We start from the raw sequence: 14860 nt of genomic DNA, 5'->3' as shown, positions 1-14860 counted from the left end.
AAGTGGGTGTCCTTTCTGTCCTTTATCATACCCATCCTTGTATGAAATGTTCCCTTGATAATATATCTCCAACTTTCTGGAAGAGATCTCTTGTCTTTTCCCATTCTGTTGCTTTCCTCCATTTCTTTGCACTGTTCATTTAATAAGGCGTTGCCAGTCTGTGGAACTCTGCATTCAGTTGGATATATCTTTCCCTTTCTCCCTTGCCTTTCACTTCTTTTCACAGCTATTTGTAATGCCTCCTCAGACAACCACTTTGCCTTCTGCATGTCTTTTTCTTTGAGATGGTTTTGGTCACTGCCTCCTGTACAATGTTATGTACCTCTGTTCATAGTTCTTCAGGCACTCTGTCTACCAGATCTAATCCCTTGAATCTATTTGTCATCGCCACCATACAATCATTAAGGGATTTGATTTAGGTTATAACTGAATGGTCTAGTGGTTTTCCCTACTTTCTTCAATTTAAGCCTGAATTTTGCTACACGGAGCTCATGATCTGAGCCACAGTCAGCTCTAGGTCTTGTTTTTACTGACTATATAGAGCTTTTCCATCTTTGGCTACAAAGAACATAATTAATCTGATTTCAGTATTGACCATCTGATGATGTCCATGTGTGGAGTTGTCTCTTGGGTTTGTTGGGGAAAGGGTGTTTGCTATGACCAGTGTGTTCTCTTGACAAAACTCCAACCCCATATTTGCCTGTCATTCTGAGTATATTTTCACTTCCCATTTTTGCATTCCAATCCCCTATGGACATCACTTTTTGGTGTGAGTTCAAGAATGCGTCATCAGCTCAGTTCAGTCGCGCAGTCACGTCTGACTCTTTGTGACCCCTTGAATCACAGCACACCAGGCCTCCCTGTCCATCACCAACTCCCAGAGTTCACTTAAACTCATGTCCATCGAGTCGGTGATGCCATCCAACCATCTCATCCTCTGTCGTCACCTTCTCCTCCTGCCCCCAATCCCTCCCAGCATCAGGGTCTTCGCATCAGATGGCCAAAGTATTGGAGTTTTAGCTTCCACATCAGTCCTTCCAATGAACACCCAGGACCGATCTCCTTTAGGATGGACTGGTTGGATCTCCTTGCAGTCCAAGGGGCTCTCAAGAGTCTTCTCCAACACCACAGGTCTTCACAAAACTGGTCAACTTCAGCTTCTTCAGCCTCAGTGGTTGGGGCATAGACTTGGATTATTACTATGATGCTGAAAGGTTTGCCTTGGAAATATATCAAGATCATTCTTTTTTAGATTGCACCCAAACACTGCATTTCAGGCTCTTTCATAGCCTTCTGTGAAGGCTACTTCATTTCTTTTAAGGGATTCTTGGCCACAATAGTAGACATAATGCTCATTTGAATTAAATTCACCCATTCCCATCCATTTTAGCTCATTGACTGCTAAGATGTCAATGTTCATTCTTGCTATCTCCTGCTTCACCACGTCCATCTTACCATGATTCAAGGACCTAACATTTCAGGTTCCTATGCAAAATTGTTCTTTACAGTATTGACTTTACTTTCACCACCAGACACTCCATACCTGAGCATTGTTTTCACTTCTCCCTAGCCACTTCATTCTTTCTGGAGCTATTAGTAACTGCTCTCCTCTCTTCCCCAGTAGCATACTGGATACCTTCCAACCTGGGGAGCTCATCTTCTGCTATCTTATTTTTTTGCCTTTTCATACTGTCCATGGGGTTCTCCAGGCAAGAACACTGCAGTGGTTTGCTATTCCCTCCTCCAGTGGACCACAGTCTGTCAGTACTCTTCACTGTGACATTCTGGGTGGCCCTGCCCAGCATGGCTCATCACTTCACTGAGTTATGCAAGACCCTTCACCACAAGGCTGAGACCGATGAAAGAACACTCAGTATTAGAGAAGCATAAAACAAATCATAATGAAATATCACTTCACACTAACTTGAGTAGCCTAAATTAAAAACAAAAAAAATCAGAAAATAGCTTGCGTTGGCAAGGACATGGAGAAGCTGCAACTCTTGGCCCACTGTGGGTGAAAATGTAAGATGATATAGTGCTGTGGAATGGTCTGGCAATTTCTGAGCAAGCTGAACATAGGAATACCATATGACCCTGCAATTCTACTCCTATGTATATAACAAAGGGACTGCTAACAAGTTTGCAAATAAAAACCTGTACACAGATTTCCTAGCAATACTATTTAGCATGGCCAAAAGGTAGATATAAGCCAATAGCCATCAAAGGATGAACAGAACATAGTATATTCATATAATATTTATTAGCCATAAAAAGAAATGAAGTATTGATATTAATGCATGCTAAATAAGCCAGATACAAAAGCCTGAAATTTGTTTGTATGATTTCATTTGTATGAAATATCCAAACAAGTAAGTCCACAAAGATAGAAAGCAGATTTGCTACTGCCAATAATTAGGGGAGTGGGAAGTCAGGAGTCACTGGTAAATGGACATGTGTTTGCATTTCAGGTGATAAACAGTTATAGACAACAGCATTAATGCTTGCACAACATTGTGGATGTGATTACTGACAATGAATTATAAAATTACTTAGAATGGTAAATTTTATGTTATTTGTACTTATCCACCAAAAAAAAAAAGTTTATAGAGAGATCAAGACAAACCAATGAAATTTTCACAAGTGACTTAGGGCAATGCCAACCCACCAATGAGACGAAGTGCTGTCTGTGTAAGAGCGAGCGTGCCAGAATTCAGCAGAAGGCTCAGATTGTGGGCACCGTGCTGCAGGGTGAGCATACTGAGCATTACCAGGAGAAAGCGAGCTTGTGGGGTCGTCCCCAGGCTTGGTCCTGATGGGTTCTCATTTGTAATTGTTTGCAAGGGGACAGGCTGGATACCTAAAAGGCATTGGCACTCAAATAAATTTCTTGTGCATTGATCCAAGAACATACACAAAGCAGAAATCATTAGCAATTTTTTTTAGTAAGTCTGTCTTTTTCATCAGATATCCAGAGTGTGGACATTGGGCAGTTCCATATTACTCTGCAATAATCATACCACCGTCACTTCACATGTAGCTGTCTCCATGTATCTACAAAACTTGTAACTCTGCTCTTCTAAATATCCCTAGTGACTCACTCCTTTCATGTCAATTACAAGAGAGAGATTTCACTTGTCTTCCACAAACCAATCCTCCCTCTTCTCTGTAGATGCTTAAATTGTTAAGGAAATTATGTACTAATAAAAAATACATTTTAAGGTATACTGTGTGATACACTTGAAAATGTTAAAATACAAAAGCTTTGTATTAGGATAGTACAATATTACATCTTCTGTCAAATTCTGAAAGTTTAGTTTAGAATATGAGAAAGTTTAAAGCAGCTTAGATTATCATTCTAATGTACAAAGTTATGAAAGTCTTCAAAGCAAAAATTAGCATTTCAAAGTTTCCAGAATATATAATTAAGAGACAAACTAAGAAATAATGCTGATATCATTGACATCAATAGCAATTTTAATATAGCCTTTTAACCACCAGATTTTTAACTCACCAAGTTCTTTAAATTTGGTATTTGCATCTATCAAAACATTTCGAATATTCTGAACAGCCCAAGTATACAGCTTGCCAAAAGTAACTTCAAGCAGCATCCGATTAAAAGGTGGGATCAAATCAACATCCTTTAAACAGTCGGTAAGGGGTTCCCTTCAAACAAAGATGAAGAAGTTTACTCAGAATATTGCAGACTTTTAACTTCAATAAAACAACGCTCTGTTGTCACAGCTTCCCTTAATTAAGAAAAAACATAAAGTTTTACCCTATATCAATCCCTTCTGGAATAAGTCTTTGCCATCCACAGAACATAGCATACTGCACAGATGGAAGTAAGAAATTTTTGGCTGCCAGTTTTAAAATTGTATCTATCCCTTCCAGGCGAACTTCTGCTCTCTCCAACTGTGAAAAAAATCAATGCATACTGTTAAGTGTTTACGTATTATCCAAGACAGAGAAGAATGGTCTTACCAAGTTTACCTGTTTCAGTAAGCACTTTCTCATTTTTTCCACGTCCACTGGCTCTTCTTTAAGGGCAAATTCAGCAATTGTGCTGAGGAGTGCAGACTGAGGATACAAACCCTGAACATTCTGCTTCAACCACTTGTATCTGTGAACACCTGTAACCGTACTCAACAGTGGCTGCCACTTATCCTGACAAACGAAAACCATTTTCACCATCAGTTAACCCTATTCATATTAAGATGTGCTCTAAAACAATTACTCAAAGAAAATATAAATAAATGCCACTAGGTTTAAATTGGTAACATATTTTAACTTTAGGAACCAATGATAAAAACAACCATGTCGTAAACAGTCTTACAAATCAATGTAATCTGTATACTTATGTACTTTGGAACTGGCTAACTTGACAAAGTTAAATTATCATCCATGTTAACAGTTTTTGGAGCAAAGGATACATTCAATGAATGAGTGAATAAATGAATGAATGAGTAAAATGGTGAACAAATAATGACACAGTATACAGCTAAGAGTAAAAGAAAACACTTCTCCAGCTATTGATTTGACCAGGGCACCATAAGTAAAGTGCATTTAAGCATCGCTGAGGCAGTTATTCATGCTGTTGGTAACTACCATAGTCTCTACTCATATTCAAAAACAAACCAACAATACTTGTGGATTCCCTTCCAATGTGCTGTGCTTCTATATAGTCAGTCTTAGAATCACAAAAAATACTTCACCTTGGGTGATTTAATTGTAATGGGTCTTTTGTCCACATTTATAGGACTGTGAGGCAAAATGCAAGCTTCTTCTAAATCACTCTCTCCATTTCCAATTTTTTCTTCTTCCTCAGTAGATTCTGGTTTCTTAGGAACTATGTTTAAAAACATCATTCATTACAAAAATGCTTAAACATGATTTTACATTAAGAAATGTTTAAATTTGCATGAAGGTAGAGGATATGAATATTCTTTTCAAAGAAACATGTAAATATCATTGTCAAGTGCTCAAATTACAAAAAGTAAAGACTATCATAATTATTCTCACATGACATTCAGTAATAACTCCCTGCCACTGCATGTCAGGGACAGAAAGATAGTGACAATGTTACAATGGAGAGAAGCCCTAAAGAATGAGAAGCCCAGAGGCTGACAAACTTTTTCATAAAGGGACAGAGAATGAATAGAGTGAATATTTTAGTCTTTGCAGGCTATTCAATCTACTGCAAATACTCTACTGCTGCAGCATGAAAAGTAGCTAACTTTATTTGTGAACGCTGTTAAACTTCAAATAATTTTCATGTGTCATGTTCTTCTTTGTTTTTTATAAAATAACTTAAATGGAAAACCCAGCATTAGCTCACAGGGAGTACACAGTAAATGGCAGGCTACATTTGTCAACAGATCCTACTCTGCCCACTCAGGACTAGTATATTGGTTCTGTCACCGGGGTACAACTGAATCAATTAGATGCCTTTGGCTATGTTAGTCATCTTGTTTTTTAGCTATGTTTAGTCTTTTTTTTTTTTTGGCTGTGCTAGGTCTTCATTGCAGCTCTTGGACGCTTTCTTGCCACGTGCAGGCTTCCACGAGTTGTAGTATGTGTGCTTCTTTTTGTGGAGCATGGGCCCTAGAATGTAGGGGCTCAGCTGCTGTGGCTCACAGGCTTAGCTGCCCCACAGCATGTGGAATCTCAGTTCCCTGACCAGGTATCAAACCTGCATCCCCTGAATTGGGAGGCAGATTCTTAACCTCCTGGCCACCAGTGAAGTCCCTTAAGTTAGTCTTTTAAATGAGAGATTGAATTTGCAATTTAATATGTGGTGTTGCTTCTCTACTTTTGGTACTCTTCAAGGCTTTTAATCTAATTCTTCTACTTTATAATATAATTAACAGACAACACAATAAAACACTAACATATCAAGTCTGGGTTGCTCAAACCCTGCAAATTCCCAAGAAAGGCCTGTATCATCTGCACTGGCCCTTGCCCAACTCCTATGAATTGAGCTCTGAAACCTGGACATGCTCTCACTGAGAAGAATGTGCCTCAGGCATAGGACCACCTCAACCAGAGTGAACAGAGAGTTTGTGACTTATGTCAACTGTTCTACTCTGGATGGAGTCTGGGAAGCTGAGAGCAATCATGCAAGCCCCACGTGGCCATGTGACTGACAATCAACAACAACCCTGGACACCAAGGTTCAGGCAAGCGTCCCTGACAGATAGCTTTGTCATATGTCACTGCTGAGAGAACCAAGCAGGACTCTGTGATTCACTAGAGCGAACACTGGAAGGAAGCCTGGGCCCGGTTTCCTCTGGAATTTCCTCCCTGTGTCAATTTTTGCTAATCTTCCTCTGTTCTTTTTCATAGTAATAACCAAGAGTACAATAGCTCTTCTGAGTCCTATAGTACCCTACCAGTGAATCAAAAAATTAGCATAAGACCAGTAATATTAATTATTTAAAAACTGCAATTAAATATATAACCCACATCAAGACATTTTAAGAGGTGACCATGTGAGCTCAGAGTCCAGGGAGGCAACAGCCACATGGGGATGGGACTGTTCTCCTTCCAGCTGAGATCCTATCTCCTGAGTCTCCTGGCCTCCTGGGTTAAAGGTGTCTCAGAAGTGCTCTTGCCCTATTTCCTAATTCAAAGCATTTCCAGGATCCAGATAAGCTATGGTTCAAGCCCAGGAACAAATAGTCTTCCATGACATTATTGTTTGTAATATTCATCAAAAACTCACTAATTAATATTGCTTAAAAGGCTGATCTGGGCATAAATCAATATAATTCATAAGAGTATAATCAGATACCTTGGTAGGTTTGTTTATAATCACAAATGACCAAATTATAAAGCTTTTTAAGTATTTTCACTCAAACTTTGGTTAATACAAAAACTCTTTTTCCTATCCCTACACAGCTGCTTCCTGAAAATAGCAGTAACTCTTTTGGTTCCTATTATAACAATCCTCCATGCTTCAGAATATTCAATATTTCCAAATAAAAACATTTATTCACAAGAATGGCAAGAATAATTGCCACTGGAAAGATTAAATCCATTACCGGATTAATTAAATCTCATTACTGGGACAACTGACTTAAAAAACACTTCACCTTTACCATCAATTTAATAAAGTTCACAGTATTTTTCAGTATCAGTTTACTAGTTACCAAATCATAACACATTCAGTCCCAAAGCTGCAACATTATCTCATGTCTTGGTTAAATAAGCAGCATTTGTATACTTAATCATAAATACACATAAAAACATTATAGCAGTTGTGAAAATGCCCATGTGGTGAGCAACAGCCAACAGCCTCACGCAAACCACAGACAGGAGGGGGACACAGGTGAAAGCATCCCCCTATACCCTTTACCTTCTTACCTCTCTTCTTCCTTCGTTCTCGAATTATCTTCTGAGCTATCCTTTTCCAACGGGGCAAAGAACTTAAGAGTTTAAATTTGGACATTATAGAGAGGTCATTACAAACTGCAGGTCTCAGTTCATTAAAGAGGAACCTCAATCGTTCAATGACTGGGGCACAGACTTCCTTGTAAGAACGGCCCTGTTCTTGATGTGTCTACAAAGTTAAATATGAAAGGACAACTTAACAACAATACCCCACCAACTGTCCACAAAGCATAGAAGAAAGAGAATCAAAATCTACTTACCTTAATGAGTGAGCATTTTGCTTGATAAACAACTCTACAAACATCCACCACTGATTTAGGCAACGTTCTATGCTTTACTTGCTCAATACCAAGTGTACCTGCATGAACTAAAGATAATGCCACGTGACCTGTGAAAGATATTTAAAATAAAGTGAATATTAGTTATGACTGTGAAATATGTCAGTTGTAAGATCTATAGTACCGATAAAATACTGAGATTCATACCTAAATCTTCATGTTTTAAGAGGCAACATAACAGTAAGCGGCCAACCTCCTCCACAGGATGCTCAGGGGGAAAGGTGATGGGTGTGGTCAAGTGGCACTGCCTACAGTATCTTTCAATCTGACACAGAAAGTCCTGCAACAGAAACAGCTGGAGGTAACTTCAAAGCCAACCTTGCAACATCGTCATAAATTCTAAGTGCTGCAACTTCTGATGCACTTGTGATCAGCGATGCTTCTAAAACTTCACTGGACACCGAAGTGAACCAGCCTCTTAACATCCCTCGAAATAAGATGCAAATGAAGTCTGTGCTAAGCTGTTCACAAGTCAAAGTCCTAAGGTAAACAGAAGGCACAGTGTGGGAAGGCCTCACTCACCTTCACATTGTGATCCTGAATGTTATTATCAGCGATGGCTTGCAGGAATGCCTGGGCATGGTCCCCCAGGGCCTGTCTGTGGGAGCAGAGCCGGGACTTGCTGGCAGGAGTGCCCCCAGGAGAGCTACAGTGGTCCTCATCTTTCTCCTCATTGTAGCTGTAGTGGATCTGGCTAGTCTGCAGGCCGCCCGAGAAGATGGATGACTGAAGCCACTCTAGAGAGTGCATATACAAAGGTTAAAACAAAATCTGAGTGCACCATTCAGAAATAAACACTAGGGGAAAAAGAAAACTAAGTACTTCATTTAGGAGGTGAAATTCAGGATCACCCATATGCAAGTCTCATCTAACATATTTATATAGATTGGCTTATAATTCCTATGTCTAGCTGAAAAAAGGTAACACCTTCCAGTTACTCAACACATCTTAAGTATGGAATCAAAACCCAAAATAATAGTTCCGATCCAACATTTACTGGATACCTGTTCAAGTATAGAGCTGTCCAGTTTCACAGATACCATGTGAAACTGAGTCTGTTTCTAACAGGGAAAAGAAAATGAGATACCACTTACACAAGTAATCCCCAACTTCAGTTGGGGTAACTATACACTACAAAGTCTATGGTGGGAATGTGTGGAAGCAAACACCCCATTATTTGGAGGGCTCATACAGAATTTTTTTGTGATCTGGATGAAGACCAAGACACTGAGCATATAGGTAGGAGAACAGCACATGTGAAGGGTTCCAAGGAGAAAAACATGTTCAGGGTAATACATCTCCCTAAAGCATTAATCAAAAGACTAGTTCCAAATTGGGAAAGGAGTACATCAAGGCTGTATACTGTCACCCTGCTTATTTAACTTAGATGCAGAATACATCATGCAAAATGCTGGGCTAGATGAAGCACAAGCTGGAATCAAGATTGCCAGGAGAAATATCAATAACCTCAGATATGCAGATGACATCACCCTTACGGCAGAAACTGAAGAGGAAATAAAGAGCCTCTTGATTAAAGTGAAAGAGAAGAATGAAAAAGCTGGCTTAAAACTCAACATTCAAATAACGAAGATCATGGAATCTGGTCCCATCACTTCATGGCAAATAGATGGGGAAACAATGGAAACAGTGACCGACTATTTTTGGGGGCTCCAAAATCGCTACAGATGGTGACTTGCAGCCATGAAATTATAAGACGCTTGCTCCTTGGAAGAAAAGCTATGACCAACCTAGACAGCATATTAAAAAGCAGTTTAATATGTGACAGTGATTAATTTGTTGACAAAGGTCCATCTAGTCAAAGCTACGGCTTTTCCAGTAGTCATGAGTGGATGTAAGAGTTGGACCATAAACAAAGCTGAGCGTCAAAGAATTGATGCTTTTGAACTGTGGTGTTGGAGAAGACTCTTGAGAGCCCCTTAGGCTGCAAGGAGATCAAACCAATCAATCCTAAAGGAAATCAGTTCTGAATATTTATTGGAAGGACCGATGTTGAAGCTGAAGCTCTAATACCCTGGCTACCTGATGCAAAGAACTTGTTCACTGGAAAAGACCATGATGCTGGGAGAGACTGAAGGCAGGAGGAGAAGAGGCAACAGAGGATGAGATGGTTGGATGGCATTACCAACTTAATGGACATGAGTTTGAGCAAGCTCTGGGAGTTGGGGATGAACAAGGAAGCCTGGCATGCTGCAGTCCATGGGGTTGCAAAGAGTCAGACACAACTGAGCGACTGAACTGAGAGCATTAATCAAATAATAATAATGAGAGACTACTGAATATACAAGACAAGAACTTAAGTAAGGGATGGATGCTTGGAAACCTGAGATCCAGTATGTTGTAAAGGAGATCTGTGTGATGCACAGGCCAAGCACCATAAAAGCAAGTCCTCTATCAGTGCCAATGGGAATGCCCATGTAACTGCTATGATGACTAAACTGAGATTCACCTCAAAGAATCAGCTTTTATAACTACAGATTTTTTTTCAATAACTTGTGCTATCAGAGTATTTCTCCAAAACTCAAGCAATCAAAACTGGGTTGACTCAATGTTCTTTTACTGGAAATTTAGATATTAAAGTATTCAGAGCATTCTCCAAAGTGCCACATTAATTCTTCCAAAACACAATCGTGACCATACCTTCCCTGAACCTCTCCATTTAGAACTCCCTCTTGTCTCTCTGCTCCAGTGGTGGCTTCTGATGTCCTAGAATGGAGAGACCCCCACACCACAAGCCCACAGTACCTACTGCTCCCCTCTCTCTGACACCTTGCAGTTCCTAGTTGATTTAGAAGAAGACAAGATCACCATCTTAGACGCTCTGAGGCAGCAAAGTGTACAGCACCTGCACCAAAGGTTTGTCCAGAAGGCAGGATGAGTAGGCACCATGGCAATCCTTGCCCGCTAGCTTTCTCCCCTAACCCTCCACATGCACCAGCCCAAAGCTGATTTTCTCAATGTTGCCCTCATACACCCAGTCTGCTAGGACTCCAATTTCACGATAGTTCCACCTCCATGAAATCTTTCCCTCCACCCACTCCTTACCTCCCAAACCACTTATAAATGACTCAATTTTATCTTCTACCACCATCCAACCTGACCTGTTTATGACGTCTAGGTACAGGAAGTAACTAAGGGCAGCTGCTGCTGCTCCTGCTAAGTTGCTTCAGTCATGTCTGACTCTGTGCAACCCCATAGACGGCAGCCCACCAGGCGCCTCTGTCCCCAGGATTCTCCAGGCAAGAATACTGGAGTGGGTTGCCATTTCCTTCTCCAAGCTAAGGGCAGGGTGCATCTAATTCTATACCTGCTTACATCCTCAGTGCCTAACATGGTAACTTCCATGAGAAATTACTCAAGAGATGTGCACGGGACAGTCAGTGGAGAAACAGATAGAGAAATACATAAATATGTTGAGTCATTCAAATGTATTATATGGGATATGGAGAAAATGTAATATTCTAGGTGGTTACGAATGTTGCCCTCTCAAAATACACTGGATTGGAGTCTGGTAAAAACACAATCCTCAAACAGAACACCATCCTGAGACACCGTCAGTCCACAACATGTAGACTTCTAGGCAGCAGGGAGCTGAGCCAATCTGTCAAGAGGATGTGGAAGTGAGACCACACACAAGCTCAACCTTCCTGCACACCTCAGCTTGCTTCCTGTGATGCCACACATCGCACAAATGAAAGCCACTCACAGCTATTTCTATGAACTGGTTTAGTCTCACTATCCTTATATTTCCTCATCAACAACTGTGCTCATTCTTCTTCACTATCCTTAACGGCACTTACAGCTCCAGCTAAACTAACCTGCTAATCCGTTAACAGAAAACAAAATTTTTCTTACTGGCGCATTCGACCTCAACTGGAGACAGTGGTGTGCTCATAGCTAAATAGGAAGCATGTAATCCAAGGAGCAGGCCCAGATTCCTTTCAGTGTCTATAAGAGGTGAAGACAGACTTCCCAAATCTGGTATGGTAACAACTTCTTGGTCAGGCTGGGAAAGATAAATTTCATTATCAGTATGAAATGAAAATAGAATTAATTAACAACATTCAATCAAGAATTCCAACAGCTTTTATCCTTAAACAAGATATACTGCCATAATAAAGACTACGTCCTATAATAGTGAGCTCAGGCTGCCCCACAATAACAGAAGATTTTAATAACTGAGAGCAGACAGTACACATAGGTCTACTGGTAGCAAATCCAAAGCAATGATAAACGACTTAACTAGAAAATTCCTGAGGAAGTCAAACAGAAGGTAGAACAGAAAGGGTTCAAATGAAAATAATCTTCAACGCTGCTAGTCATATGACAACTTATAAACAAAATTAATTTTTCCCTTCATAAGATCCTTTAAACATTACCCTTGAGGCATAAATTAATACATTTTGTCACTTCTATATCCACATCTGGAAAGTCAATCTCAACATATAAATCCCAATGCTTATGAATATACAGAATGGGCATATTTCTATTCTAAAACACTATGCTATGAAATAGCTACTCCCAAAAAATACCTATCAAGATGTTAAGGCCTTCCAAATTTCTACATAGAATTACAATAAAATTGTAAAGATAAACAGTTAACGTTTTTGTGTGTGTGTGTGGTTCAGGGTTTGTATTTCTTACAAATTAACAATTTTAAAATAGTTTTTCAAGATCAGTACATCATAAATCTTAACAGGAATAAATGGAAATTGGCTTATTTAAAAAATCTTAAAAGATCTTTGCTTTTCATTTAATGACCCCTTCCTCTAAAAGATCCAGCTATCAATACTTCAGGGTAAAAACCACTTATCAGAAATATCCAGAGAGGGTCCCCACTGATGTCCACCTTGCTCACCACACACACAGCCTCACCTCCAGATACTGACCAACACAGAAAGCATGCATTGATTCCCGTGTGTCTTCAAACTGCAAAGCAGCTTCCAAAGCCACCACTGGGTCTTCCCCTACAAACTGAGCTGAAATAAAACAGAAAAAAGTAACATGACTTCAGTACAGTTTGCCTAGCCATTTATTACATAAACAGGAAATAGACTGTGCAGGTTAACTCCAAAGTAATATGATCTCTCACCCTCTGCCAGGGCTGTCTGGGTCAACTCAGAACCTGGAACAAGTTCCAACAAGTGTTGGAACAAAAACTGCATAATTATAAGAAATTCTTTAAATATGTCTGAATTTGCTGTGATAGAAAGTCACTGATAGACTAAAATGTATGAGACCTGGAGCAGTTACTAAACTGATCATTTTAAACCAAATGGTCTACTTAAGATGACACATTCACAACCTTTATCCATAAAGTAAAAGGCAATGCCTTACCAAGAATACTATTTCCTGTTAATGACTGCGTCTGGAAGTCCTTTATATCATACACTTTTCCATCAATCACAGTCCAGAAGCCTCCATCTTTATTGTGGTTCTCCAAATCAGCTTTGCGTATAAGTGTTACTTCCTCATTATTTCTACAGTTCTGACCTGTAAAAAATGACTCTGTGTATACAGAAACCAAAATCAATGAATCAATAGATCAATAGATAAAACGACTTGAACAAATTGCGTGAAAGAACTACAAGGTGAAATAGACAAATCCACAAACACAATAAGAAATTAACATACATCTTACTATAACTAACACCACAAACAAAAATTCAACAAGGATACAGAACGATTTAAAAACAAAAACACAACGTGATAGGATGAACATTAAGTCTGGCCGTATACCAAGCATCAAGCAAACCTCAAAAATTTCAAATAAGTCAAGTTACAGAGCATGTAAAATGACTACAATGCAGTTAAGTTAAAAACAGCTAAGGGAATTCCCTGGTAATCCAGTGGTTAGGACTCTGTGCATTCACTGTCAAGGGCCTGGGTTCAATCCCTGGTCAGGGAACTAAGATCCTGTAAGCTGTATGGTGTGGCCACAAATAAATAAATAAAACAAGTAAAAAAAAATTAAAATCCCTACATTTGAAATTATGCTGTCATTATATATATATGTCATCCAAAATTCCCAGGAAAAAAATGACTGTGGAAATCAGAAAACTGTAACAAACAATAATGAAAATACTGCAAATCAACACTTGTGACATATAGCTAAGTATACTTTTGAAGCCATTTCTATCTTTAAATGTACATATTAGGAAAAAATAAAAGCTAAAAAGTTAATAAACATAAAATCAATAAAATTCAATGAGTTAAAATAATACTTCAAAAAAAGAGAAAACTTCACTAGTCAGCTTTGGAAGCATTAGGACTCCAACTTACTGTTACAAAAAGCAGTTCAGGTGGGCTGGGGGTGATGCTAGGATCGTGTCTTTCCTGTGCAAACTGTGCCTCGTGCCACCAGTTGAGGGCAGGGATGCTAGAGGACTGTAGAGCGGACACACTATATGAACCCCCTGGCCCACGTGACAGGACTGAAGGCGGGCCACCCAGCACCACGGGCAGAACAGAAAGCACACAGCATGACCTCAGCAACACTCTGACCCAACAAAACAGAAACCAAATCTCAGCAAACCTATCGGCAGTTTATAGAAAATATCACTGACAAAAGATGTTACGACTCGAAGAAGAGAATGCAATAAACCAAGTTCAGAAAATGTGAAATTCTCCAGAACAAACAGCCTACTTCTTTAAAAAACAAACAAAAAAAATAAACAGTACAACCAAAGTGAGGGAGGAGAGCCTGGAGATACGCTGCTGGGTAAAAAAAACAAGAAGTATATATGACCTTGACGACAGAGGACCTGTCTACATCCTGACTCAACATAACCACTAATAAAAAGAGTAATGAATCTGTTCATCTTAGAACAATGAGACTGTAGTTTCATTCTCCCAAAAAAGTTTTTATTGTTAACAGGTAAAGCATGTAAAAATCTTTAAAGACAGAAATTTGTTTTAAAATAATACAGTCAATCAGATAAAAAGCATAGGAGAGCTTGGGGAATGTGAGGTTTTTGGTTTTTTTTTTTGCCACACCATGCAGCATGTAGGATCTTAGTTTCTGACTAAGGATTGAACCTGTGCCCCCTGCAGTGGAAGCCTGGAGTCCTAACCACCAGACTACCTGGGAAGTCCTTGGGAATGTAAATACTTGA

The 14860-nt window shown here is 39.4% G+C and overlaps 1 protein-coding gene across 9 annotated transcripts in view; it reads right to left on the bottom strand.

Moving 5' to 3' along the window:
• HERC2 (HECT and RLD domain containing E3 ubiquitin protein ligase 2) overlaps positions 1–14860 on the bottom strand; it is a 235206-nt gene that overhangs the window by 124629 nt on the left and 95717 nt on the right. For 5 of the 9 annotated variants that reach the window (XM_086363170.1, XM_086363152.1, XM_086363184.1 and 2 more), the window contains 12 exons: positions 13083–13253; positions 12621–12724; positions 11601–11751; positions 8250–8464; positions 7875–8007; positions 7650–7777; positions 7363–7558; positions 4713–4846; positions 3991–4164; positions 3776–3912; positions 3512–3663; positions 2666–2857 (listed from right to left, as the gene is read on the bottom strand). In XM_086363170.1, coding sequence (XP_086219296.1) covers positions 2666–2857; positions 3512–3663; positions 3776–3912; positions 3991–4164; positions 4713–4846; positions 7363–7558; positions 7650–7777; positions 7875–8007; positions 8250–8464; positions 11601–11751; positions 12621–12724; positions 13083–13253 — 1887 coding nt within the window. Of the gene's footprint in view, positions 1–2665; positions 2858–3511; positions 3664–3775; positions 3913–3990; positions 4165–4712; positions 4847–7362; positions 7559–7649; positions 7778–7874; positions 8008–8249; positions 8465–11600; positions 11752–12620; positions 12725–13082; positions 13254–14860 lie in introns of those variants that run through there. The other 4 variants (XM_086363210.1, XM_086363201.1, XM_086363195.1 and 1 more) reach the window with 2 other exon arrangements.

The sequence above is a fragment of the Bos grunniens genome, chromosome 2 (genome assembly GCF_055505025.1).
Source record: "Bos grunniens cultivar Pamir isolate PY7600 chromosome 2, Bosgru_T2T1.0, whole genome shotgun sequence".
In the NCBI taxonomy this organism is placed as follows: Eukaryota; Metazoa; Chordata; class Mammalia; order Artiodactyla; family Bovidae; genus Bos; species Bos grunniens.
The sequence above is the reverse complement of the archived record's forward strand: the minus strand, read 5'-3'. Positions and strand labels throughout refer to the sequence as shown.